Here is a 26220-nt window from a genome sequence, read left to right on the forward strand (position 1 = left end):
TTCATCCCTCGTCTTCACAGCACAGAGAGCAGCTTGGTGATGCCACCTCTCATAGGGGGGCTGCCTCAGGGCGGCACAATGCACCGACTCCATGTGGGTGATGGAATCATGATATGGGCTTTCATCAGACCAAGGTACAGAGGAGCTGAACTGCTGTGACCCCAGCGGCTGGAGGCCCTTAATAAACGGAATATTACGTATTATAGGCTTTACATAATTGAAAAATGTATTTAAATGAGCTTTAAGATAGCCATAAACGGATCAAATGACTATGACTAGTCGTATAGTGAAGAACCCAGGGAACTATCACCAACTGTTTTGTCCCCCTCGGCTCTGCAGAGGCTTTTTTTGCATATTTTTCTTCGCTCAAAGTTTCCTCGTCTGCAACTTTTCGGGCTGGGCTCACTCTCCCCACACTCGGCGGCATCGTGTGAACTGTTTTTAACTGTAAAGCTCTGATGAACCCACCGCACAAGCTGCTGCGAAGACCAGAACCGCAGGAGTTGGTACGGAGACCCAACACAGAGCTGCAAGCAGAGTGGCTTTAAAAGAAATCCCAGGTCGTTTTTACATGTGACTACCTATTTCAATTCAATTCAATTCAGTTCATTTTGTATATCCCATTATCACAAATTACAAATTTGCCTCAGAGGGCTTTACAATCTGTACACATAGACATCCCTGTCCCAGGACCTCACATCGGATCAGGAACAACTCCCAAGAAATATAAAAAAACATTTCATTGGGAAAAAATCGAAGAAACCTTCAGGAGAGCAACAGAGAATGCTTTTGGTCACTATAGTGACCAACATACACTCATATTCATTGAATGTATTTATGTAACTCTGTAAAGCTTCATCCTGGTCACATGACATCTATTCTTCTGTCCATCCTGGAGAAGGATCCTCCTCTGTTGCTCTCCTGAAGGTTTCTTCACATTTTGCTCTGTGAAAGGTTTTTTTTCTATTTCTTGGGAGTTTTTCCTGATCCGATGTGAGGTCAAAGGTCAGGGATGTCATACGTGTACAGATTGTAAATCCCTTTGAGGAGAATTCGTAATGTTTGATAATGGGTTATATAAAATAAACTGAATTGAATTGAATTGGACAAATATATAAATAGGTCTCATGTAAACATTGTTGTAACCATAACGAACAGGGTTATGAAAAACAAGAACAAAAACGGGGCCAAACAAATCCACCATGTTCATTATCCATTATCCATCCATACCGCTTATCCTTATTAGGGTCGTGGGGCGCTGGAGCCGATCCCAGCTGACATTGGGCAAAGGCAGGGTTCACCCTGGACAGGCCGCCAGTCCATCTCAGGAATCCACCATGTTTTACATTTTAAAAATAAAAAGATCCACCATGTTTTACATTTTAAAAAATAAAAAAATCCACCATGTTTGACATGTTACAACAAAATTGAATTCCTTATCATTACCCACCCTCCACTATATAATCAAGCTGTAGACTCCTCACGACTGTTGTGGTACAGATGGCCGCTGCTTGGAGCTCTCTGGTCATCAGCAGGAGCGTAACAGACACACGGGGGCGTTTACCAATGCAGACAGCGCCATCTGGCGGCGCCCTGCCGCTACTGCAGCTGCCTGCACGGAGAGGGCGGAGCTACGCCCCGGGGCCGGACCCTGCCCCGCTGCTGCTGTGTTTATGTCGGGAAGTGAAGGCCGACATGGTGCGCGAGGAGCTGGCGGTCCGCCTCAACGACCGGGAGTATACGAACTGGCTGAAAGCCGGACGGTGTCTGCTCCTCCTGAAGGAGGGCCTGCACCCCTTCATCACCCAGCACGCGCGCGCGTTCCACGGAGATCTGCTCAATCAAAACGCTCTGCTGCGTAAACCGTGTGTGACGTCATCGTGCAGCCCGAGAGGGAATCGGGTCAGTCCGTGAACTCTTCCGTTTTCAGTTCGTGAACTTAAGTCCTGTTTCTGCCACACTTTTGCATGATGACAGTGTGTGTGTGTGTGTGTGTGTGTGTGTGTGTGTGTGTGTGTGTTCGTGTGTGTAGCTTTCCTCAGCATGCAGGGCGTGTGCAGAGTGGCAGAAGGTGATCCTGAGACACCGCAGGCAGCCAGATGCCACTCTGAACTGGGACAACTGTCTCCCTCCCAACTGGAGAACAGACCACTGGGAGCTGGCCAAGGTACTCATCCCACTGGTGACCTTTGACCTGAATCTGCCGAGACTGCCATTTAATTTGCCTTTAGGCATTTTTTAACATATGGTTTGATATTGTGGAATGTGGAGTAGTTCCTTTCGACACTTCCTTTCCTGAAGCAGACGTGTGTATGGGTCCTGATGTTGACCTGCAGCGACAGCACAATGCCATCAGAGGCTCCTTTGTTATATCTGGTCGAGTGTATTGAGTTAGAGCTGCAACTTTGTTTACTTTTTTTTCTCAAATGCTTTCTCTATAAAAATGTCAACGAAATAAAATCAACAAAGTCAAAGGAATACAGTTCACTGTCGTCCGCATATATGTCAAAAGAAGTTCAAACATGACTCAGTTAAAGTGTGTCGGAAGTCGACTTATAGAACAAGTAACGCAGTGATATAATATAATAATAAACATTTTATTTATAAGGCGCCTTTCAAGGCACTCAATGGTCTCAACATCCGTTATGTGCCACTCCAGGAGATTGTTAAAGGTGTTAAACAACATCCAGCTTTATGGGGGCGGAGCTCCAGAGCTGTGGGCGTACATTAGATAAAACTAAAGGTTCAGTAACTAAGTTTTAATTTGACAATTCTGATACACAATACATTTGGTTGGAAATGTCACCTGAGGACCTTTTCATTGATTTTGTTCCATAGTTTTTACCACTATAATTTGTGATCTGTTCTATAAACACTCAGGGAGGAAATCCTCTTTCTGGACACAGAGCTTTAACTTTTGGACATTTCATATTCAAGTAATAGAGGAAATAATCAGTAGAACAATTGTTAATGATGTCTTTCTCTCTTTTAATCTTTCTGTCTTTTTGCCCCTCCCTCCCTCCCTCAGGCCTTCATGCCCCGGGGTCAAGGCAGAGTGAAGGGGGCCGAGCATTGTGACGCCTCTGCTCTGCTCAACCTGATCACCCACTGTGACTGTTTCAACTTTGTGGACCCAACATTTGTGAGAGAGGTAAACAGTCCGAGAGACAAAATACTCACACGGTGAATTTAACGTGTTCGTTCCCATCTTATTGATGAATGCTTGACATGTTGTACCCATTCACAAATATCATGAACAATATCTCTGAGTAGAAGCAAAGAGGGAGGAGTCTAAATGCAAAACAAGGGGATTGGTGTTCTGCACAACGATCTAGAGGGACGGCGTCCTTGATGACCGTCGCTGTGTTTGTTTTTTTACCTTTTTCGACTAAATCGGACCGGGTTTCTCTTCTTTTTTCTGGCGCTCCCAGGTGATCCGCTTCCGGAACGAGTTGATGCATTCCTGTGAGCTGCGTGTGACGGATGAATGGATGAGACGCTTCCAGACCAGCGTGAGGAAGCTTGTGCTGCAGTTTGGCGACGTACCACAGATGACAAGGGCTGGAAAGCAGATCGAGGAGGTGGGCGTGTGTGTGCGTGTGTGTGTGTGTGTGTGTGTGTGTGTGTGCACCGCTGCTTCGTGAGCTCTCTGTCCCAGCTGCATTCGTGTTGTTTTGCTTTACAGTGTTTCTTGTCCAGATGCTGAGTATCAATTTGTCAATATACGTCTCTGGCTTGGACCGAATGGATTCCGCCGCCCTGGAGAAAATCGAGAGCGATTCTGTCAACCAATGGGAGATCAGCGCCGACCTGATCGTCCAATGGGAGGCTGAGTTGCTACAAGAGAGGCTGCGGGAGTTACTGCAAGCTGCAGACGATGATGCAGAGACGCAGGTGCGAAGAACATAAATGTCCGTGTGTGCAGTTGTTCACTTAGACGTGATGCATGTAGAGAAAGATGTCGCGTGACCTCAACCGGCCGTCTCTTCTTCTTCTCTGTAGGACACGGAGCAGCTGAAGAGGCTGGCCGGTTTCCTGCAGGCCAACAGCGATCTGAGCGAGAGGTTTTCTTCAGAGCTCCAAGCCATCAACCTGTCGGAGACCGGAGAATAAAAGTAGGAGGTGAAAGGGAGTTTTTATGTTTACTCCCTGAAATGTGGCGAGGTCAATGTCAAGCAGATCGAGGGATTTGTGATGTATGGAGATTGTATGTGTGTGTAAAGGAAGTCTTTTAAAAAGGTGAATTAAAAAAGAAATTGACCAAACCCACTGACTTGTTCCTGATTGACCAGATGATCCAAATAATATCAAATCTACCCAGGTACCACAAAGTTTAAAAACTTTAAAAACAAGCGTTAGTCAATAAGTAAATGTTGAGTCCACATAAAGGCATTCCTGAGTCAGTAAGGGAAGCTTGTGGCTTTCATTAAATCATGTCAATAAGCCAATCTGTGTTGGGCTTTTAAACCTTATTGTACTTACTGAAGTACAACATAGTGACGTGTGTGTGTGTGTGTGTGGCTCTGACTATAGAGGTAAGTTATTACGTTTCTACGCCAGTAAATGTAAAGCATGTTGACGGCTTCCTCTGCATTAACGTCATCATCATAAAATCTCTTCAGGCATTATTAAACGTACCGGCAAGGTGTGAGTGTAACATCCAATACTGACATGGAAACAAAGTGAAACAAAAAGCCAAATAACCATCAAACTGGATTATTTGATCTCTATAACATGCACTTTCAGAAAGTGTAAACCACAATGCTCGTGTGTCAGTGAGGGTGGGCTTAACGTGGGGGACATTGTGCACATGTCTGTCAGCTGAAACTCATCATCTTCTGACTTTATCTTAAACCTCTTTCAGGCAGCGTGTGTCTGCACACATGGTGGCATAGTTCAGCTTCTGATGTCCTCCCCCTATATATAATACTACAGTGTGACTTAGAAACACAGGGGTTACAAGAGGTCAACATGGCAGAGCGGGACCCTGCAAAACACCAAATTAATAAAAAGTTAATGAATATATTTTTTTCACATTTAAAAGGTGGAGGTTATCCCTCTTGTTATCCCTCTTGTCCCAATTGGGGGACTTTTTGGACATTGTGGTTAAACTGTCTAAAACACTATAGCCTAATACACATGAGCAAATATATTGATGTTGGACATCAACTTAAAGAAGACAACGTGGGCTATAAGTATCAGTGAGCCATCTCAACACTCAAACTCAAACTACCAATAATCATTGAAATATCATAGCCTAATCTTAATGTTGTCAGGAGTCGGCCTCTCCGTTCCGGAACTAGCGACACGTAGCTCCGTGCTATCGTAAAAAACGAGCTGGCATGTGTTCCGTGTGTGTATCTGTCCCTTTACAAACCAGGCGGACTTTTGTGGAATACGTTGAAGTCAGCTGTCAGGAAGTTCAATTTCAGCAATCGGATTTCACATTTCAATGATGTCGACGCCTTTCTGTCTCCTATTGGCTCACAATGTTGTCAATATTGTCTTTCTTCGGTACCAATCGATTCTATTGGCTCTAAGGATTCCAATGACTTGTCGTTTTTAAAAATCCGCCCTTCCCCGGCGGAGATATCTGCGCGCGCAACAGCTGCTCTGTGACGGATCCAAAAACCAGCTTTACGCGCCGCACGCACGCGCACGTGCACTTTGTTTGATCGTTTTTTAATCTTTGGTTTACTGTTTTAAAGCCACAGCATGATGTATTTGGATGTATTGAATACCAAAAGTAAAAGTGAAAGTGAAATAAATGGTTTGGTACATGAGAAAAGTCAAATGGCACAGATGGTGCTCCAATATGCCCAAATGCACATTTTAGAGACCTCGCCTAAATTCTCTTTACTAAAAACTCTCCAACTATTGTTCTGCTTTATTTTTTACTGAGTCATACTTTGCAGAGAGACTGTAAACAAGTTGTGCTATTATCTGGGTGATTTTAGGCCTTTGCTGCTGTGCATCCATCCAGGAGATATTCATGAAAGTGCTTTTTTCCCTAGTCGAACCTGAAACTTCTATTTTCATAGAATTTTCATCTTTATTTACTCTTAACCAGTAACATATATACTAATATTTACACATCTGAACATAAGCTAACACGTGTTACCCTTATAGCCTAACATCCACATTATTATTTTTCATATAACTTTTGTGGTTGAAGAGCTACACCCTTTTTAGTTTGTGTATGTCTTTTCAAGCAGAAACCACAAAAGTCGGGCGGGGGGCAAAAGTATATTATTGTTTTGCGGTGCACCGGCGCAGCGAGGTGCAAGTGCATCGCGAGAAGGTGTGAAAACCAGAGTAGCTTTTCCTGTCACGTCCTGTCGAGCGCTCGTCTGCATGCAGCCGGCAGCCGGCAGCATCGTTGTGCCCCTCAGAGCACACGATGGACCGGGAGGGGATGCTGGTCCGGTGTATTTACTACGGGAGGATCGGACACGAGGCCACGGAGAGGCTGCTGCAGAGATTCGGACACGACGGCAGCTTCCTGCTGAGAGACAGCGAGACCGTGCCGGGGGCCTGCTGTCTGTGTGTGAGGTGGGTGTCGGGGCCCCTGGAGCCGGCTGCGGGCCCCGCTCTGCGTGTTTCTATTCGCAGTAACGACGTTTGATTTGATTTGATGATGTGCAGACGAGCTGAGAAAAAGTGCTGATGGCGGAGCTCTCACACAACGGCAGGTGAAAGAAACTGTTACTTTCCTGTTAGAGCAGCCTCTGAGTGTTGTCCAGGATCATTTATTAATAATTGCATATACGGTTGGGACATTTCTTCTATAAAAATCCATATATGTTTTCATGAATCACATGTCTGATGTGAAAAGTATGATCAATAGAGTGAATAGTGTAATATTTCCCTCTGAAATGTAGTGGTGCAGAAATGTGAAGTAGAATTAAATGGAAAATACTCACCGGAAAGTACAAGTGTCTCTAATTTGATGTTGAGAAAATGTACTTTCCCTCCACCGCCTGCTTACCTCAATACACATATTCTGCATCCTATTCCTCAATAAGTCTTTCTCATTTAGAAACGAGTTGTTATTTCATCGTCTCACAATCTGAGCAGACTCTGAAACATATTTACATCATGAATCCATATTTAACATTTAGAAGGATAATCTGAGGTAGGCCTGATGCCCCCCCCCCCCCACATGAACCATAATGCCCCCCCCCCCCCCCCCCACAAACATGAATCTTCAACGTGTGAGTGCATTTTAGTCTTTTCAGATTATACAACCAGCTGATGACTCCTTTGTGTCTGGCAGGAAAGCCCCGTTTGTGCACACCTACAGGCTCATACCCTCTGCCAACGGCTGGAGTCTTCAGGTGGGTGAACGCTGCTCACACACACACACACGTGCGCACTCACACACACACACACAAGGCTGTTTGTCATGGTGTGTGTGTGTGTGATTAGCAGGATCCAGGAGTCCCACCGCAGAGTTTTGGGACTCTGGAAACGCTGATAGAGCATTACAGAAGAGGCTCTGATGCCGGCATGGCCCCCCTCACAGAACCGCTGGACAAAACACAGCTACGACACAGCAGCTTGGGACCAGGTACAAACTGAATGCACTGCATCAACATCTGGCCCAAAGCGCACAGACACTGAGACTTCAGTGTGGGCATTTCCTGTTTGCGGTGCATCAAAGAGTTCCTTTCCCGCTATGACATGTCCGCCCATCTCTTTCTACCAGTCAACACCTTCTCAATGGTGTCCTCCACAGAGTGTTTCTACATGGAGATGTGAGCCAGCAGCAGCTCTGTCTCTTGAGGGTACGTCTTCATCAATCAGGGGGACGAACAAGATGGCGGAGACCGGCATTTTGTGGACCAGCGAGGGTCTGTGCGTTCACATCTTCTCAAATGTATTTGAGTGTCTCTTTAGTATCGGGTTAATAAAAAGCTGCTGCGGTGTATGCAAACTGTGTACGTTTGAATCAACTTTAAAAAGTGTGTGGGAGCATAAAAAGAAATTCGATGACATTTCTGATGCTGTTGTATGAAGATGTTTGTGTCATGCAAGACAGATGTGTTTACATTAGTCGTGGTCATGTGTCCCCATGTTGTCTTTCTGCTTGGGGAAGTCACGTTTGAGGACGGCGACCTCTCTGATCTGTGCGGTTTGTCGGCACATGTTTCATTTGATCTTATCCGCCGCCGCAGAACAGAGGAACCTGTGCACAACGACACAGGAAATGGAGCAACGCAGGAAAGGCGGGTCTTAAAATCTGCAGCGGGCATCTCATCGTGCCTCTTCATCCATTCATTCATTGTCGCGATGCACTCGTCTTCTTCGCCGCTATCCAACCTCGACAGGTCTGACAACCAGCTGATCACTATCTGTGATCTCAAAGAAAGAATACAAATAGATCATGCTGCTCTCAAATGGTCGATGTGTGTCTGCTTGGATCTGAACGTGCATATTTTGTGTCTTCAGTATCTGCAAAGTCCAGTCAACGCACGACGCCAGTGAAATAAACATCCGTGAGACGTGGCTTTACAGGAAGAACTATTTGACTTGAACCTCCAATGTTGAGGTTACTGTCAGAGCTGCAACAAGCTGAGTCCGTCTGAGCTCTGACAGTGACCCATGTTTGATGTTTTATGCATCTGCTGCCACAATAATGTGGGAACCTAACGTCAAGAAAATCATCAAGAAGGCCCAGCAGAGGTTGTACTTCCAGCGCCAGCATCGGAAGTACAACCTGCCTCAGGAGCTGCTGATCATGTTTTACACCGCAGTTATAGAGTCTGTTCTGTGCACTTCAATCACTGTCTGGTTTGGATCGGCCACCAAACTAGACCAGAACCGACTCCAACGGACAGTCAGGTCTGCAGAGAAGATCATCGGTGCCAACCTGCCCACCATCCAAGACCTGTACACCTCCAGAGTCAGGAAACGGGCAGGAAAAATCACTGCAGACCCCTCCCACCCCGGACACAAACTATTTAAACTCCTCCCCTCTGGTAGACGCTACAGATCACTGTTCGCCAAAACCTCGAGACACAAAAACAGTTTCTTCCCCCTCGCCGTCTCACTACTAAACAATAACCCACTGTAGCATATATATTTATCCCTTCTCTTCTCTTCTCGCACTCTCCACTTCTTCTTGTATATACTTTAAGTCACTTTCTAATACTTCTTAGACCTTTGCACTGTTTGTTCTGTTCTGCACTATTTGTTTTTGTTTGTTCTGTGTTGTAATGTACATTTTGTGTAAGCACAGAGACACTTTACCAAGACAAATTCCTTGTTGTGCAAACTACTTGGCCAATAAAACTGATTCTGATTCTGATTCTGATATACATATATATATATACATAAATGTATACATATATGTAAATATATGAAGATGATACAAAGGTCAGCAGTCTTCGGTTCAAAGACTAATCCACGTGACTCACACAAACAGCACTCACTGACGACGGGGCTCCAGTCGCTCCATTGGGAAGATTCCTGACAGACGCCCCTCTTCCTCGTCCTCATCCTCACACTGTAGGTGCAGTGGGGGTCGACGTTGGGCTCCGTGTAGGACAGCCGGTCCGTCAAGTCTTTGGGTTTTTCCTGACAAAGATTCGCCAGGAAAACGCTCAGCAGGTTGTTCACGTGCACCAGAAGGTAAAACCACCAACGGGTGCAGCGTGCATCCTTAATGGAACAATCAACATCCACATCCAGACGCGCGGGCGTACCTGGTCACCCATGTCCAGCTGGTATTCAAAGCACGAAGGGTTGACTCGTACTCGACTTTGGGGCAGAGCCCACGTCACCAACAGGCCTCCATCTCGGACTGAGATGTAGATATTTTGGGGCGGAGGCAGGACCTCTGTCGCAACAAAATACAACATAAGAGTTCAGTGTGAGTGTCTGTTGTGGACTCTCCACAAACAGTCTGAACCCGACCTGAACATTCAGCTCACCAAATTCATGCATGCACTGATGTTGTCTATGTTGTTGGTTACTGAGCTGTCTATACTCCAGTAAATGTGTTGCTCTATAGATTTTGGCCTTTTATTGTGTTTATTATGTTTTGATCGCCGTGTATTTATTACCTTCGCATTGAAAATGCCGGAAGGTTATGTTTTGATCGCCGTGTATTTATTTATTTATTTATTTATTTGTATGCGTGTTATTCGCAAAACTCAAAAAGTATTGAACCGAATCACATGAAATTTGGTGGGATGATTGTTTATTATCCGGGGACCAGTTGATTAGATTTTGGGATCGATCGGGTCAAAGGTCAAAGGTCATCAACAGGTCAAAATCTTTCGCAGAACTCAAAAAGTATTGAACCGAATCGCATGAAATTTGGTGGGATGATTGTTTATTATCCGGGGACCAGTTGACTAGATTTTGGGATCGATCGGGTCAAAGGTCAAGGTCAAAGGTCATGAACAGGTCAAAATGTTCTTGAATCGCATGAAATTTGGTGGGATGATTGGTTATTATCCGGGGACCATTTGATTAGATTTTGGGATCAATCGGGTCAAAGGTCAAGGTCATGGAAAGGTCAAACTCTTTTTTTACCATAGCACGATACATTTTTGTCCAATTGGCATGCAACTAATGCCAAAATCTTCATAATTCAATGCCCAATCTTGTGATATGCGAAGGTATGCGCTCTACCGAGTGCCCATTCTAGTTTATTTATTTATTTGTATGCGTGTTATTCGCATAACACAAAAAGTATTAAACAGAATCGCATGAAATTCGGTGGGATGATTGGTTATTATCCGGGGACCATTTGATTAGATTTTGGGATCAATCGGGTCAAAGGTCAAGGTCATGAAAAGGTCAAAATCTTCTTTTTACCATAGCGCGGTCAATTTTTATCCAATTGGCATGCAACTAATGCCAAAATGTTCATAATTCAATGCCCAATCGTGTGATATGCGAAGGTATGCGCTCTACCGAGTGCCCGTTCTAGTTTACTTATGTTTTCCTGACCTGCCAGTAAGAGTTTAAAGGCTGGTGAGTCATTTAAAACCCCTATTCCACCAACTATTCATACACTCTGTCATACTCATTGAATGTGTTGAATGTATTATTCTGTCTATCCTGGAGAGGGATCCTCCTCTGTTGCTCTCCTCGGGGTTTCTTCACTTTTTTTTTTCCTTTGAAAGGTTTTTTTCTATTTCTTGGTAGTTTTTCCTAATCTGATGTGAGGTCAAAGGTCAGGGATGTCGTATGTGTACAGATTGTAAAGCCACATTTATAATGTGTGATAATGGGCTATACAAAATAAACTGAATTGAATGGAAATTGAATTATTCCTGATTTTTATTTAAATAATCTATATGACTATATCAAAGGCAGTATCTATCACCGTTGATCTTGTATTGTGTTAGTTGTTGTTGTTGTTGTTGTTGTTTTAAGGAAAGGTTAGAGCCCGGACTCTGGGTCACTTCCTATAGGTGATTTTAAGAATCTCTTAGATTGCTTCCTAGGTACAGAGGTTGCTGTTTACAGATTCACATTAATACACCAGTGTGTATTTGATTGTGATTCTCAGTTGCATTGGTTATTTTAGGTATTGGGGAGGTACCTAGGAGCTGTGTATTTGGGGATCCTGGTGAGGTCTCAAAGGTAGCAGCTGTTTCTAATAAGCCTCTCTATTGAATACCATCTGTAGGAGGACGATGTTCAGATACTCAACGACTCATCGACGGCGTTCATCCCGGAGCATTACCGAGCATTTCCATGTCGTAGGTCGAGGTGTAGAGCGTCCAGGCGTCGTGCAGGGTGATGTTGAAGTGGAGGATTACGTACAGCTCCTCGTGCTCCCGCAGAGTCAAAGACATCGATCCGACCCGCTCCTCGGACGAAGTGTTGGGATAGTGGACCGCTCTGTCGTCATCACAGATACTGGGGAACAGACAAAGAAATGTTTAACATGCCTGTTTGTTCAAATATACGGTCATATTCAAACATAGTCATCAAAGCTCTATACCAAAGGTGTCAAACACAAGGCCCGCGGGCCAAATCCGGCCCGCCACATCTTCATGTGGCGTATGACAACTTGAAAGACATATGATCACCTTTTCTTAAAGAAATGTAAGAAAAATATCCTGTGCTTTTATTTTGAAGGTTTCAAATTAAATGGATTTATGTTATATTAGAGACAATTTAATTGTATATGGCCCCTGATGGCTTGAAAGACATATGATCACCTTTTCTTAAAGAAATGAAAGAAAAAGATCCTGTGCTTTTATTTTGAAGGTTTCAAATTAAATGGATTTATGTTATATTAGAGACAATTTAATTGTATATGGCCCCTGATGGCTTGAAAGACATATGATCACCTTTTCTTAAAGAAATGAAAGAAAAATATCCTGTGCTTTTATTTTGAAAGTTTCAAATGAAATGGATTTATGTTAGAGAACATTTCTTATGTTCAATATTTCTACACTCAAATTAACAATATTCAAATGCAAAGAGTTATTGAACAATGTGTTGGGGAGTAGTTTATGTGTTTATATGTTTTAGTTTATATGTTTATATGGACCAGTTACAACCCTTTGAGGGCGGCCATGATGCTGAAGTGGCCCACGGTGAAAATGAGTTTGACACCCCTGCTCTATGCCATATGGGTCGTGCTTGATTTAATACAATCATGAACACCTGAGATGGACAAAGAGCTGAGCATCCTTCTGTAAAGTGTCGAGGGACCAGGAGCAGTCGAGTGTATTCGTCGGGGAGAAGAGGCAGCGGAAGCCATCGTTCACCTTCGCCTCCTCGACGTCGTGTCCCTGCCCCCGAGGGCTCTGTGGAAAGAGCTGGAACAGTTCTGCAGACTTAAAGGACGGAATATGGAAATAATTCAACGCAAATGCAAATCTGTATTTAAAGTAGCACGTTTTGTTCTTGTGCCGGTGTGGAAAGGGAAAAGAACATGTTGATTCTCACGCTGCCCGGGTCTATTTTATCCTCACAGACATCTGGAGCGTTGGACTGCGTCTCTGTTAAAAGAGGACATCTGTGATCGAGGGTTAGGGCACAGGGTCAATCAAAAGCCTCCTTATCGTCTTTGAGTATGTGCAGCACAGTGCGAGCATCTATTTAGGTTCATTAAGATTCAAAGCAGGTCGCACATTCTCTCTTCTGCAGTACACCTCGCTTAACCCTTGTGTTGCCTTAGGGTCAATTTGACCCGATTCAATATTTAACCCTCCTGCCGCCTTCGGGTTAATTTGATCCCATTCAATGTTTAATGTCGGTGTTCTTTCGGTAGTCAACAAACAAACATAAAGTGCCTCACACATAAACTTGGAAAACAATATTAATTCTAATAATTTTCTGGAGGTTTTAATTGCTGGCGTCATATTGACCCCAAGGGTAAAATATGTTAGTAAATATAAAGGTAACAGGAGGGTTAAATATTGAATCGGGTCAAATTGACCCTAAGGCAACAGGAGGGTTAATTCATCAAGATTTAGTTTTTTGTGTCTTAATCCGGGTGGTGGAGGATTTCCTTTGCCAAGGTGGCCCAAAAATGTGTTTCCAGTCAAACTATGGTGTACTAAAGAGCTTTGGGCAATGTTGTTACTTAAATATCCACGGCGCATACCCACCAATTCCTGAGGCACACACAACTAGCCAATTGCACCACAGCATTGGATGCACAGAAAGCTTCATAGCCGACCTGAGACCCGAAGACAGAGAAGCCGACATGAACTCAGCAGAGAGAGGCTGTTGTATCCAAGTAAGTAATTTCCTGGCAGTTCATACTTCCCCTTTTTAAATGGCATCTCTTAGGACATCTCAAGGGGAAACAATCAAAAACAAACAGTTTTTTCTGCATATGAATGTTAAATCTCCTCGTGGTTAATTTAAGTTTTTCCAATGTTCACATGCCTACAGAAGATTCTTGATTTTTCCACAGGAAACTACTCCTGGTTAAACCCAGGATTAGGTCAAAGCTTTCCTTTTGAATACAATCTGACTCAAAATACTCTTATAGTGTATATTACAGTACCGTTATCGGAAGAAGCATCACCGAGGAGCCGCGGCCTACCAGTCCGCTGCCTGTCGGTGCTCTCAGGCACTGAAACAACACATTTCTGGGGGAAAATGAGGCACAACGTCATGTTAATGCAACGCCTCAGGAAACGATGAGTTCCTTCCTCTTTCTTTATATATATCAAAAGATGGCAAACACTGTAGAAGCAAATGTCTTGATTAAATACATTAAAGGGTACCTGTAGTGCAAAACAACAACGTGCTACATCCATTCGGCGCATCAAATAAATCATATTTACCCCGCCGCTATTGTCAACAAGTCACGCATAGCCCGAGGATTTACATTTCTTTGTCAACATTCCGAGTCCGTGAACGCTTCAGGGCGCAGCCATTTTGCTAGTTATTTACTCATGTCAAAGCTAACTATGACGTTGAGTCGTTGAAAGGAATTCAGCCAATCCGGAGTATGCAGGCAAATGTTAGGCCTCTCGCTTATGGGAGAATAAAGGTGAATATATTCAGAATATTAGTAATAATCACACCAACTCTGGTGATCGCAAATTAGCCTACATGAAACAACTGGCAAACTTACCGATTTGACAGTTCTCCCTCGGGTGCAGGCCCCCGAACATGTCGGCCGATCATTGCATCAATGAAAGACATCTCCAGCGCTGGCTTATGCGCGATGTAGCTATCAAGCTCACTCTTTTGTGTGAAGCAGATGAGGTCTAATGACACTATATCATCGGACATAAGTTCGTGCTCTTTACAACAAATGCACTCTATGTCTGTTTTTTGTGGCACACATTTCCCACAACTGCACCAAACGTCCGCCGACTTGCGTGCACGGTCCGCACGGTGAAGCATCTGGACCGGCGGTCCTTCAGCATCAACTTCATCAGAATCATCGCTATCATCGCTGTCACAATTCACTAAATGGGGATAGTCTGCTTTTAAAGGTTCAAACAAGTATCCAGTTGCTGAATCAGACAATCTTTCATCGTCCATATTATCAATCTCTCAGCATTTGTTTGCGAGCGCTCGACGTTGTTTATATTGGTATCTGAACACATCCGCTGTGGCTGGCTGTCGATCTCTCAACGATTTGACGTCACACCACCCGCGACATATTCAAGCTCCAGTGCAATGTCGCATGTCGGAGTTGAGGACTTTGAACAGCCTAAACTACGTATTGTTATTGAATACTGGACCGTCAGTGCATGAATAACCTTTAGAAACACATTATCTTTTGATCTGGCTACATTTTCGCTTTCACTACAGGTACCCTTTAAGAACTTAAATAACTTTTCAAAATAAAATAAGTGATCCTTGAATTTTTGGGTAAAATTTGATATTTTAACTAGTGCTGTGAAAAATAACGCGTTAACTCAGTTAATTCAATTACAGGTTTAACTAGTTTTTTTTTTAAACGCATTTAACGCATGCGCAGAATGAGCTTCCAATCCGTCTGTTGTTGGTCGTCGGGACGAAAAAAAAGTCACTTGCAAAATGAGCTTCCAATACACCACTTCAATCTGAACTCTGTCCGCTCTCATGCAGACGGTCTGTTCATCGGTAATGATCCTTCCGCAGGTTCACCTACGGAAACCTTGTTACGACTTTTACTTCCTGTAGATCAGGGTCTCAACACGTCGATCGCGACCTGCCAGTCGATCGCGGCATAGTGTTGGTAGATCGCATGACATTAAAAAGATTGGCCCGCCCCTGACATGTTCTCTAGAGCACGTCTTTGTTCTTTTATTAAACTAAACGTCTGTTGTTGATCGTATCTCCACAGCAGCATGTCATTTCTGTCTCTTCGCGTTGCGTTAACACTTATCGATCTCCGTCTCGCGCGCCACAGAGCTCCGTGCGCGCGCATCGGGACCGAGCAAAAAAAAAGTCACTTGTCAATCTGTCCACCTGTCCGTGTCCGGGCCGGTGAGGTTTCAGCTTTGCAGCGGTGTCCCCGCCGTCCCTTTCATCACGGCCCAGTTCATGAAGAAAACCCACACAGTCAGTTTGCCTCAGCAGCTGCTAGAGGAAGACTAGAGGCCTTTAGATTGTATCATGGTGGAGTTCATGGTTGACAAACAAGAGAAAAATGTTCTGTTTAACCCTCCTGTTACCTTTACATTTACTAACATATTTTACCCTCGTGGTCAATTTGACCCCAGCAATTAAAACCTCCAGAAAATTATTAGAATTAATATTGCTTCCCAAGTTTAAGTGTGAAGTACTTTATGTTTGTTTGTTGACTACCTAAATAGCCCTTTAAATAAATAAAAAAGTTGATATTTCTTATATGTTTGACACAGTGAAAAACAGCCTGGGGTCAAATTGACCCCAAAGAACACCGACATTAAACATTGAATGGGGTCAAATTGACCCGAAGGTAACAGGAGGGTTAAACATTCTGTTTAGGATGAAGATGTATTAATGTTCCATATGGAAGAAAACTGCTAAATAACTGCTGAGTTGCAGCACCATTGTATAGAAGAATGTATAAATGTATATATCCGTCTTTTGTCATAAATCTCTATATTCTCACAAAATATACCGAGAATATCGGTAATATGTGATTAATCATGATTAATCCACAAAAACCTGTGATTAACCCGATTAAAAATTTTAATCGTTTCACAGCCCTAATTTTAACCAATATATATATATATAAATAAAATAAATAAAATTTCTTTCTTCCTGTCAATAAAATGGGTACTTAATGTTTTTTTAATAATAATGTTATAAACAAGAAATAAATAAAGTATCTTATATTAAGGTCTATTTAAAAGCCTTGAAAAAGCCTTTCAACTTCCAATTTAGGAAATATAATTTATAGAAAATAAAATTAAATAGTTGAACACTGCATTTAAAATTCACACAGTTAAGTAACTTTTGGGGACTTTCTATTTGTAATGATTGTGTGATGGCGCGGCGATGTCATTATTGACCTTTCGTTTTATGACATTGGTTGAACTGGACAAGGATGACTTTCATTCAACCTGTAGCGCAATGTAGAAGGTATATTATTTGTCTATTTCTCTGTGTGTCGTTTTACTCATCAGAGGTAAGTATGACATCTTATCTTGACAACACGTGCACTAGCACGAAGTGATAGCACCTGAAAACATAATAAGTTTCAACGAAATTAAAAAACAATTCCACTGAATAGAAAAAAGGTGACCAACTAATTATTTTTGATTAGTTTCCCAGCGATGTTACAGTTGGATTTAGCTTCTAAATATAGGTTGATATGATATAATATATACACTACCGTGCAAAAGTTTTATAACACCCCCATGTTTCCAGTTTTTATTGAAATGTAAGCAGTTCAAGTCCAGTGAATAACCTGAAACAGTGTTGGGAAGAACTTCCTGAACAATATTTGATTTCCATTGTACAAAGAATGCCACGAGTGTGTTCGGCTGTTATACCTGCAAAACGGTGGCTATACTTTAATCAGTCAAAAACTACATTGTTAAACAAAACGATTACATGATTTATTATTTTAGCTCCAATAATATTTGGTCTAAGCTTGAATTTCAGAATACATTGAGAACTTAAACTGTGTACATTTCAATAAAAAGCTGGATAAATCTAGGTCTTCTCAAACTTCTCCCGGTAGAGTAAGTGTGTGGTTCTTGTTCACGAGACAAAAAACTCAGTTCCCTGACCGGGAATCGAACCCGGGCCGCGGCGGTGAGAGCGCCGAATCCTAACCACTAGACCACCAGGGACATTTGCGAAACTAGTCACACATGTAGATGTAGATGACGTAGGTGCATGATACACTTACCGTTCAGTTGCTAAACTTTAAGTCCTTTCCTTCAGAGTCTATATCACCAATAAGCATGAACCTTTGCGTAAAGCTGCTCTGAGCAGCGATTCGCTACAGAAGACTCGTGGTTGCTCGTTGTTGCTCCATGCGGCCAATGGTTGGCAACACTGATGCACTCGTGTAGCTGCTCTGTTGTCCCGCTCGGGACAAAGGCTCCGATGAGCCCCAATCAAATACTTTCTACGACTAGTCTCCATAACGCGGTGAGCGAGCTCCGCCGTCTCCACCCCCCATTGTCTGTCGCTCCTTCCTCGACATATTGCTTTGCACATGGCGCATGTACAGCCCGAGCGGGTTGAAACGCATGACTGAGTAAGTATAGCCTGTTTTATATTCTACAGACGTTCCGCCGAGTGTCGGAAGCGAAAGCGGCTCATCACACAGTTGTTACGGGCACGAGGACCGAGAAAACACAGTGAGCACCGCAGAGAAGTGGAGGGAATAACCCGGTGACGGTGCGTAATGCTTAAAGTATTTACCTATTCATTGGTGGTATGTCAACGTACTTTGAATGCCGCAATCTTGGAAGTGGTTTTAATTCAGCTTGGTTCAACTCTTAATGTAAATGCACCTGATTTCAATGTAACTCGTTGAACTCACTAATCAGAGTGCACACTCGCAGCTGAATGTCACTATAAGTGCACCATGATCAACTGTAATGTGTAATATGTGCCCTACATGTGTCACAGACATAGCCCCCCCCCCCCCCCCCCACACACACACACTAGTGAATGCTAGTGAATGGTGTACTTTACTGAACTTCTTTGTCTTCTCTATTCCTCAGACATGTCAGCCAGAGACACGCTGAGACGCAACAAGACCGCCATTCAGGAGACTTTGTGCGGCGACTACTTGTTCATCCTCAACAAGGTCTACGAGGGGAAGCTGATCATTCCCCGAGAGTACAGGAACCTGAAGAACATCAACAAACAGAATGTCGAGGGCCACGTCGTGGAGCTGGTGGACAAGCTCATGGACAAAGGAGAGGACCACTGCAAAGACTTCCTGACCCTCCTGCAAACTGATGATGATGTTCAGCAGACGTACCCTGAGCTGAAGAGCATATTGAGGGGCACCTGCTTCCTGCCCACGCCTGTTCAAGTGTGCTCAGCTGACGACAATGGTACACGTATAATATAAGATGGCACGATAGTCACGATATGGACGTCTGCCCGCTGCTGTGTTTCGGAGGAGTAACTCTGTTCCCCTCTGATTCCCTCAGATGTTTCTCCTCCAGAGAGCAAGAGGCGAAAGCAGGTGAAGTTTTAACCAGACAGCACACGGTGTTCTTAAAAAAAAGATCTGACGTGCTTATTATCCAGTTTTAACATAAAGATAACTAGCAGTGAAAAGTACTTCTTAAAGCACCAGATATTGAAAAGATGAACTCTTCACACTGCGTCTCCGGTTCCTTTGTTTTCAGGAGCTGCAGTATGAGGTGAACAGCCGGCCCACCGGCCTCTGCGTGATCATCAACAACAAGGATTTCGGGACCGGCAAAGAGAGACGTGGCACCGACAGAGATGCTGGTACGGCACACAGTGGGCACTGGTTTGATTGTTGGCGGGTTGAAGCCTGTTAGGTTGTAATAGTTTATTTTGATAACATCTGCAGAGGTCTTATGTTTTAAATTAATACATATGGAAAGATATTATAAAAGAAAATATTAGGGAGAATATTGATATTGTTATTAATGTATTATGAAGCATAGGGGTAATGTTTACTCTATGCAAATGTAAATGGCAAGAATTAATGTACGTACATGAGAGTGACTGTATGTTGTATTATAGATTGACGAAGCCGGTTGAATTCCGTGAAGTGACTTACAATAACAAGGGACTTTTATTGTGAAAGTGACTTTAATGCGGACAATAACAAGACGAGACTCTTATTGTGAAAAGACACCGGAAGTGACATTTTGACCGGGCCGGGGATATTGAGTATAAAACTCCGTGGATTAGAGAAATCGGGGCTCTTCCACAGGTATTCTCGACGTCGGAAGGACGGCGGAGGAGCCGATGAAGATCACGATCGTGAGGCCTTGAATGTTTGTTTTACCCTTCCTGCCATTAAATGTTGATAACTTAATTCACGCGCGTCCGGAAGCCTGTTTTCCATCATTTGCAAAGTGCCCAGTTTCAGAATTACTTTACAAGCCTCACTCTCTTTCTTTCTTTTATATGAAATATCCACGCAGAGAGTCTGGCAGCGGTGTTCAGCTGGCTGGGCTTCAGAGCGCTGATGTGTCGGGACCAGACGAAGGACCAGATGGAGCGAGCGCTGGAATGCTTCTCCTCTCAGAGCGACCTCGTTCAGCTGCGGGAGTTCAACGTCGAGGAGTGGTCCGGCGGCGCGTTCGCCGCTCTTCGAGATCCTCCGCGGCACGGCGATGCCTTCGTCTGCTGCATCCTCAGTCACGGAGCGAATGGTGTCGTCTACGGCGTGGACTGGCAGCCCCTTTCCCTCAAACGGATAACTGAAACGTTCAAGCCGACGGCTCAGTCGGCGCTCGCCGGCAAGCCCAAGGTGTTCCTGATCCAGGCCTGCCAGGGAGGGAAGACGCAGCGCGGGGTGTTTTTGGAAGACCTGCAGGCCGATGACGCGAGCTCGCCGTGGATCCCCGAGGATGCCGATGTTCTGGTGGCCGTGGCCACCGTTGAAGATTATGTGTCAATGAGGAGCATCAAAGAGGGGAGCTGGTTCATCCAAGCTGTGTGTCAGCAGTTGAAGGAGGGCTGTCAGAGGTGAACGTGAACCTATAGGGATGAAGTCAAGTGTTAATCATCTTTTACCTGGATGGGATCATAATGTGTGTTTTTTTTACATTGTATATTGTTTTAGGGGTGAAGACATTACCACCATCCTCCACCACGTGAACAATGAGGTGGGGCAGAGAGAGGGCAGCCGGCAGCCGGGGGAAGTCAAGCAGATACCTGAAGTTCGGTTCACCCTCAGGAAGAGACTGGTGTTGTCTCCATGCGGCGATTGAAGCTCCCTCGCCAAAAATCATGCTGAAGTAAACTTGATGCCTTAATAATCAACTCAGGGGAAGGACTTTTTTATAAATGGAATCAATCTTTTGTATCATTACACATTTTGTATTTGTTATCACCCTGAACCATTTACTGATGTGTGTCTTTTGGTTTTCTCTGCTCAAAGTATGATGATCACTTTGATACAAACATTAGCCCTGAATGCAGAATACTGGTGGCATCTAATGGAGAAAAGCATTTGTATTCTTTTTCGACTATACCTTGAATAAAAACAGATCAGCACTTCACTGGCACTTACTCATGGTATTACTCATGGTATTATTCATAGTATTACTTATGGTATTACTCATGGTATTACTCATAGTATTACTCATGTTATTACTCATAGTATTACTCATGGTATTACTGATGGTATCACTCATGGTATTACTCATAGTATTACTTATGGTATTACTCATAGTATTACTCATGGTATTACTGATGGTATCACTCATGGTATTACTTATGGTATTACTTACGGTGTTTCTTATGGCATTTTTTTTGTTTGGCTTTCTTGAAGAAACGTTACTTTCTTGATTCTTGTTGTTCTGAGTTTGTACTCATGGTTGATGGACTTATTGTAAGTCACTTTGGATAAAAGCGTCAGCTAAATGACATGTAGTGTAATGTAATGTAATGACTCTGAGGCTTATCTATATGCACATTAAGCATCTGAAAATGTCCAACACAACCAGAAAGACTTTATCACCAGTTTTTATAATGTAAAAAAAAAAGAGGAAACAATGTTTTCTTTTACTTTCCGAATTCTTAACAATAGCTATGAGCACATGGATTCAACCAACACGCATTATGACCAATGAACAGGAGCGAGGTGGGAATACATCCGCCTCTACGTCACCACGGCGTCGTTGCCATGACAACGCACACACTTGTCCATCCTCACTTCCGTATCGGTAAGAGGGCTGAAAATAGATGTAACATCAAAAAGCTCCAAAACAAAGTGTGTAAAGCTGTTATTACGGTGAGTTTATATCGGCAATCAAGCCAAAAGCAGCGCTACTGATGGAGGACGACGGCTCTACCGGAGCCGAGGCCGGGATCCGGGGACTGGACCTCGGGGAGGAGTGGAAAGCGTCCCACGAAGCGCTCGCGTTCATGTCCGGCATTGGTGAGTGAAAATGAGCAGGAGGACAGACACGAGTGTGATCGCCATCTGGGTTTGGCACCTAATGGCCTCCACAGAACGGATGCGTTGATGTGGCTGGAGCAGTGTGCCCAAAAATACTCGAGAAAATATAAGATCATGGGAAATGTCAATCTGTTCGTTTTGGCTCAAGCTTTAATCCCAGTAATGATGCACGTTATTATAGCGCTTTCAAAATGTACTCAAAAGCACTTTACGTGGTAAAAAACTAACACACAGATCAACACTATAGATGATATAGCACGTGACTGCTGCCAGCCCTCTTTCTGTAACTTAGGTTCACGGTGTTTCTGACTCTGACACGTCAGCCAATTAAATGACAGCATCTTGTCTCGAGGGCTCATTGGAAAACGTGGAAATGTATTTTTCACTCGGGCGACGAACATAATAAAGATAATAATACGAATGAGTTTGCAAATATATTGTACACAATTACAGAACAGGCAATTCAAATGAACAATTGTGGGACAATTGTGTCTTTCCCAAAACTTTGGTCGTGACTTGTCCCTACTATGGACCATATGCAAACCTACACCCTTGCACTCATCCCCCACTTCTGCCCCAGAGCCTGCAGAGCTGCTGAAGTGCACGTTTTCAGACTCTCTGGTGACGGTGTCAGAGGGCGGCCGAGAGCTGGGCAAGTTCACGGTGACGGCGGAGGTTACCCGTCGGGTCCAGCAGCCCTGCATGCTCCTGCACGCTCAGAGCCAGGGAGCCATCAACGACTCCCCCTGTGGGACCACAGTGACAGGTGAGGGGAGACAGGGTCATCACCCCCCCACCCCCCCTGTCTATTCTCAGATGTGTCTCACCTATACCTTTTCTTGTCCTTTATCCGTGTCCATTCAAGCCTACCTGACCACAGACCTGGAGGTGCTGGAGGAAGATTACCACGAGTACGTCAAGGTGAGCCAACGCACTCTTCCCACGCCGTCTCATCCTGACACACAAGGATGTGATGAAACGTTGTATATACCGGCGGTGGCCTTTTTATTCTTCCAGCCACATTTGTCTCTGTTTTTGATTTGTTGTCACCTTTTCAGCTCGAGGGCCACAGTTTGGACCGGAGGTGTCACATGGTGCAGCGTGACGGGAAGATGCTGATCGATAAAGTTACCACAGTGGGAGAGGTGAGAGAAGAGACGACAGAGGGGGCTGCATGGGCATCAACACACATAACAACATACATGACCTTAATAAAACAACATTCAGCCCCAGGCCCTCGAAACATGTTGATGTCAGAATCAGAATCAGAATCAGAAACAGTTTTATTGCCAGGAATGTTTACACAAACGAGGAATTTTTTTTGGTGGAAGGTGCAACATTTGGACGTCATGTCAAACAACAATCAACACGACAGAAAGACAACAAGTAATGTGAAAGTGTTTGGGTGTGTGCTTCAAGTGGTGTGTTTTAGTTAAAAATGTATGTTACGCGTGGCGTGTGTTTAAGTTAAAGTGCATGCAAATAAAGTGGCATGTGTGTGGAGGAGGCCTCAAGTTAAAGTGCATGTTAAAGTGACGTGTGTGGAGGAGGGAAGAAGAAGGAGGAGGGAGGAAGAGGGAGGAGGAGGAAGAGGAAGGAGCGGGAAGAAGGAGGAGAGAGGAAGGTGGAAGAAGAGGTGGTAGTCCTGGGGGTGACAGTCAGTCAGTCCCGGGTTCCATTGATGAGCCCGACTGCCGACGGGAAAAAGCTTTTGGTGTGGCGGGTGGTCTTTGTCATGATGGACCGCAGCCTCCTCCCCGAGGGGAGGGACTCGAACAGGGAGTGTCCAGGGTGGGAGGGGTCAGCGACAATCTTTCCGGCCCGCTTCAGTGACCTGGAAGTGAACAGGACCTGGAGGGAAGGCAGATTGCAGCCGATAACCCTCTCGGCCGAGCGGATGATGCTCTGCAGCCTGCACTTGTCTTTGGCTGTGGCTGCAGGGTGCCAGACGGTGATGGAGGAGCAGATGATGGACTCAACGATGGCCGTGTAGAATTGTACCATCATTCTCCCTGGCAGGTTGAATTTCCTCAGCTGCCTCAGGAAGAACATCCTCTGCTGGGCCTTCTTGGTGATGGAGCGGATGTTCAGCTCCCACTTGAGGTCCTGGGAGATGATGGAGCCCAGGAAGCGGACGGACTCCACAGCGTCGACGGGGGAGTCACACAGGATGAGAGGGGCGGGTGGGGCTGCATTCCTCCTGAAATCCACAACCATCTCCACTGTCTTTAGAGCGTTGAGCTCCAGGTTGTTCTGGCTGCACCAGGTCACCAGGTGGTCAGTCTCCCACCTGTAGGCGGTCTCGTCCCCACCAGAGATGAGCCCAATGAGGGTGGTGTCATCCGCGAACTTTAGGAGCTTGACGGACTGGTGACTGGAGGTGCAGCTGTTGGTGTACAGGGAGAACAGCAGAGGGGAAAGAACACAGCCTTGGGGGGAACCTGTGCTGGTGGTCCGGGAGCCTGAGACGTGTTTCCCCAGCCTCACGTGCTGCTTCCTGTCGGTCAGGAAGTCTGTGATCCACCTGCAGGTGGAGTCGGGCACGTGCAGCTGGGAGAGCTTGTCCTGCAGCATGACCTTATAGATGCTATAATATGATGATGACCTTTGCCATGGTAAACAACCTAACATCTTGCTGAGTAAAAAAAGTACTAACTGTTTTATACAAACATTTACCCATTGGAGATGCCAACAAACTCGCTCTTTTGAACTTACTGTAAGTGTTCATTATTTATGTGTGTGTGTGTGTGTGTGTATGTGTGTGTGTACAGGAGACGACAATGGAGAGCGTTTCTCACCCCATGTCTGTTCTGAGCGGGCTCGTTACCGAGGGGTCCAGCTTGCTGCTGATGCGACTGATGGCTCTGAGGAAGACGGTCCCCGAACACATGACCTTCATCTCCTTGGACCAGGGATTGCGCATCATCCGCACCACTTTTGTAAGTATATGTCAGAGCGAGACCTTTCGGGTCATTCTGTGTCCTGTTGGTGACCTCTGACCCCCCCAACTTCCCCCACACACACGTTTTCTCCGTGGTCAGAGCGAGCTGGCGCCGAAGCAGCTGGAGGTTGGCGATGAGACTGTGGAGGTGTTCGGGGTGGAGAGGATTGTTCACTCCGTGGAGGACGGCCCCACTACCTGGCAGTGCTACTTCCTGGCTGATGGGTAAGTATCATCCTCGGGTTGGACGGCCTCCCTGCACAACAGTGTGTTTAAATCTCCTCAGGAGAGCATACCTGTCTCATTATATTTCAGAATTATAATTTGAGTTGATCTTTTTGAGCAGTTGTTGTTCTCTGATCAGGCACATGGCCAGCAGGGTGCAGGTGGGCTCACCGGTCACCATGAGGCTTCTGCAGCTGCAATCACAGCCGAAAGGAGGTCACCATTGTCACACACACACACACACACACACATGTAACCGTTTTTAATGAAATTGTCCGTGCGTTAGGTTTTGAGAAGATCCCTCTGGTTTTGGAAGAAGACATGCAGATGCACTCCAACTTTTTGGCCAGAAAGGTGACTTACGAAGTTCTCTTATAAGGTTCCCTCCTCATCCAATATGCATCTAATGGTCATTTTACTGTGTGTGTGTGTGTGTGTGTGTGTGTGTGTGTGTCGTTGGGGCAGGAGGAGCTGAAGGCGGACCATGCCTCGTACCTGAGGCAGCATCCAGAGATCCGTGTACTCATGTCTGACTTTCTGCAGTTTTTGCTGTTGAGGAAACCAGAGGACGTCTTCCAGTTTACCAGAGAGTACTTCCTCCCCTTCGCCTCCCGCCATCCTCCAGAACCGAGCCTGGAAGCCCCCCCACACTGAAGGCTCACCTCAGTGTTTACCTGTTGAACACAGCCTTTGATAGCTTCCTGATCATTTATCCTTTCAACTTGAGATTTAATTTTAAAATGTGCATCTTGTCTCTTTTTGACAGATGACTCGTAGCCTATATCAGGAAATGTGTTGGGGACACGCGTTAGAACAAAAGACTTAACACCTGAGCTGTGAGATCTTTAATACTGTGAATAAAGTGGTTTGTTTCAAACTGTGTTTGTAATTTCAGTATTGGCAGCTTTGTCTGATCAAAGTTGTCTGGGCAATGGTTTCAGAAGCGTCCAAACCGGAAACAGCTTCAAGGTCTACATAAATAAAGTGTAAAGTTTAAAAGAAAGAAACAATTTACGAAGTAAAAAAGTTGCTACAACCTTCTTCATATTACATTAGA

At 44.7% G+C, this 26220-nt stretch overlaps 5 protein-coding genes and 1 non-coding gene across 10 annotated transcripts; 4 read left to right on the forward strand and 2 right to left on the reverse strand.

The window, feature by feature from the left end:
• Positions 1 to 1666: 1666 nt before the first annotated feature.
• LOC130198056 (uncharacterized protein CXorf38 homolog) lies at positions 1667 to 4265 on the forward strand. Its single transcript, XM_056421111.1, has 6 exons — positions 1667 to 1902; positions 2033 to 2167; positions 3029 to 3151; positions 3432 to 3581; positions 3700 to 3894; positions 4003 to 4265. The coding sequence occupies exons 1-6, from the start codon at positions 1696 to 1698 to the stop codon at positions 4111 to 4113; spliced, it is 921 nt and encodes a 306-aa protein (XP_056277086.1). The 5' UTR covers positions 1667 to 1695; the 3' UTR covers positions 4114 to 4265.
• Positions 4266 to 6389: 2124 nt separating this feature from the next.
• LOC130198322 (SH2 domain-containing protein 1A-like) lies at positions 6390 to 8635 on the forward strand. Of its 2 annotated transcripts, none has more exons than XM_056421470.1 (4): positions 6390 to 6552; positions 7277 to 7337; positions 7429 to 7570; positions 7739 to 8635. In XM_056421470.1, the coding sequence occupies exons 1-4, from the start codon at positions 6401 to 6403 to the stop codon at positions 7759 to 7761; spliced, it is 378 nt and encodes a 125-aa protein (XP_056277445.1). In that variant the 5' UTR covers positions 6390 to 6400; the 3' UTR covers positions 7762 to 8635. The 2 variants fall into 2 exon arrangements, with proteins under 2 accessions (XP_056277445.1, XP_056277446.1); XM_056421471.1 differs by having other exon boundaries at positions 7432 to 7570.
• A 75-nt stretch (positions 8636 to 8710) lies between these two features.
• Positions 8711 to 17856, reverse strand: LOC130197803 (granulocyte-macrophage colony-stimulating factor receptor subunit alpha-like). 3 transcript variants are annotated; one of them, XM_056420701.1, is made up of 8 exons: positions 17774 to 17856; positions 13991 to 14075; positions 13587 to 13657; positions 12922 to 12974; positions 12637 to 12791; positions 11705 to 11880; positions 9708 to 9841; positions 8711 to 9579 (listed from the first exon to the last, which is right to left on the reverse strand). In XM_056420701.1, the coding sequence occupies exons 3-8, from the start codon at positions 13648 to 13650 to the stop codon at positions 9190 to 9192; spliced, it is 972 nt and encodes a 323-aa protein (XP_056276676.1). In that variant the 5' UTR covers positions 13651 to 13657; positions 13991 to 14075; positions 17774 to 17856; the 3' UTR covers positions 8711 to 9189. The 3 variants fall into 3 exon arrangements, with proteins under 3 accessions (XP_056276676.1, XP_056276677.1, XP_056276675.1); XM_056420702.1 differs by lacking the exons at positions 13991 to 14075; positions 17774 to 17856 and having other exon boundaries at positions 8711 to 9566; positions 13587 to 13974; XM_056420700.1 differs by lacking the exons at positions 13991 to 14075; positions 17774 to 17856 and having other exon boundaries at positions 13587 to 13974.
• trnae-cuc (transfer RNA glutamic acid (anticodon CUC)) lies at positions 17643 to 17714 on the reverse strand. Its single transcript has one exon. It is a non-coding gene; the product is annotated as a tRNA-Glu (tRNA).
• Positions 17857 to 17927: 71 nt separating the features above from the next.
• On the forward strand, positions 17928 to 21095 carry LOC130197801 (caspase-8-like). The gene is made up of 7 exons (XM_056420697.1): positions 17928 to 18018; positions 18157 to 18270; positions 18600 to 18938; positions 19038 to 19072; positions 19239 to 19344; positions 20013 to 20559; positions 20657 to 21095. The coding sequence occupies exons 3-7, from the start codon at positions 18602 to 18604 to the stop codon at positions 20802 to 20804; spliced, it is 1173 nt and encodes a 390-aa protein (XP_056276672.1). The 5' UTR covers positions 17928 to 18018; positions 18157 to 18270; positions 18600 to 18601; the 3' UTR covers positions 20805 to 21095.
• Positions 21096 to 21797: 702 nt separating this feature from the next.
• catip (ciliogenesis associated TTC17 interacting protein) lies at positions 21798 to 26165 on the forward strand. Of its 2 annotated transcripts, none has more exons than XM_056420698.1 (9): positions 21798 to 21976; positions 22578 to 22763; positions 22863 to 22918; positions 23056 to 23142; positions 24769 to 24936; positions 25039 to 25163; positions 25303 to 25379; positions 25450 to 25517; positions 25629 to 26165. In XM_056420698.1, the coding sequence occupies exons 1-9, from the start codon at positions 21871 to 21873 to the stop codon at positions 25815 to 25817; spliced, it is 1062 nt and encodes a 353-aa protein (XP_056276673.1). In that variant the 5' UTR covers positions 21798 to 21870; the 3' UTR covers positions 25818 to 26165. The 2 variants fall into 2 exon arrangements, with proteins under 2 accessions (XP_056276673.1, XP_056276674.1); XM_056420699.1 differs by having other exon boundaries at positions 25707 to 26165.
• The last annotated feature ends 55 nt before the right edge of the window (positions 26166 to 26220 follow it).

Source organism: Pseudoliparis swirei, chromosome 8 (assembly GCF_029220125.1).
Source record: "Pseudoliparis swirei isolate HS2019 ecotype Mariana Trench chromosome 8, NWPU_hadal_v1, whole genome shotgun sequence".
Taxonomy (NCBI): Eukaryota; Metazoa; Chordata; class Actinopteri; order Perciformes; family Liparidae; genus Pseudoliparis; species Pseudoliparis swirei.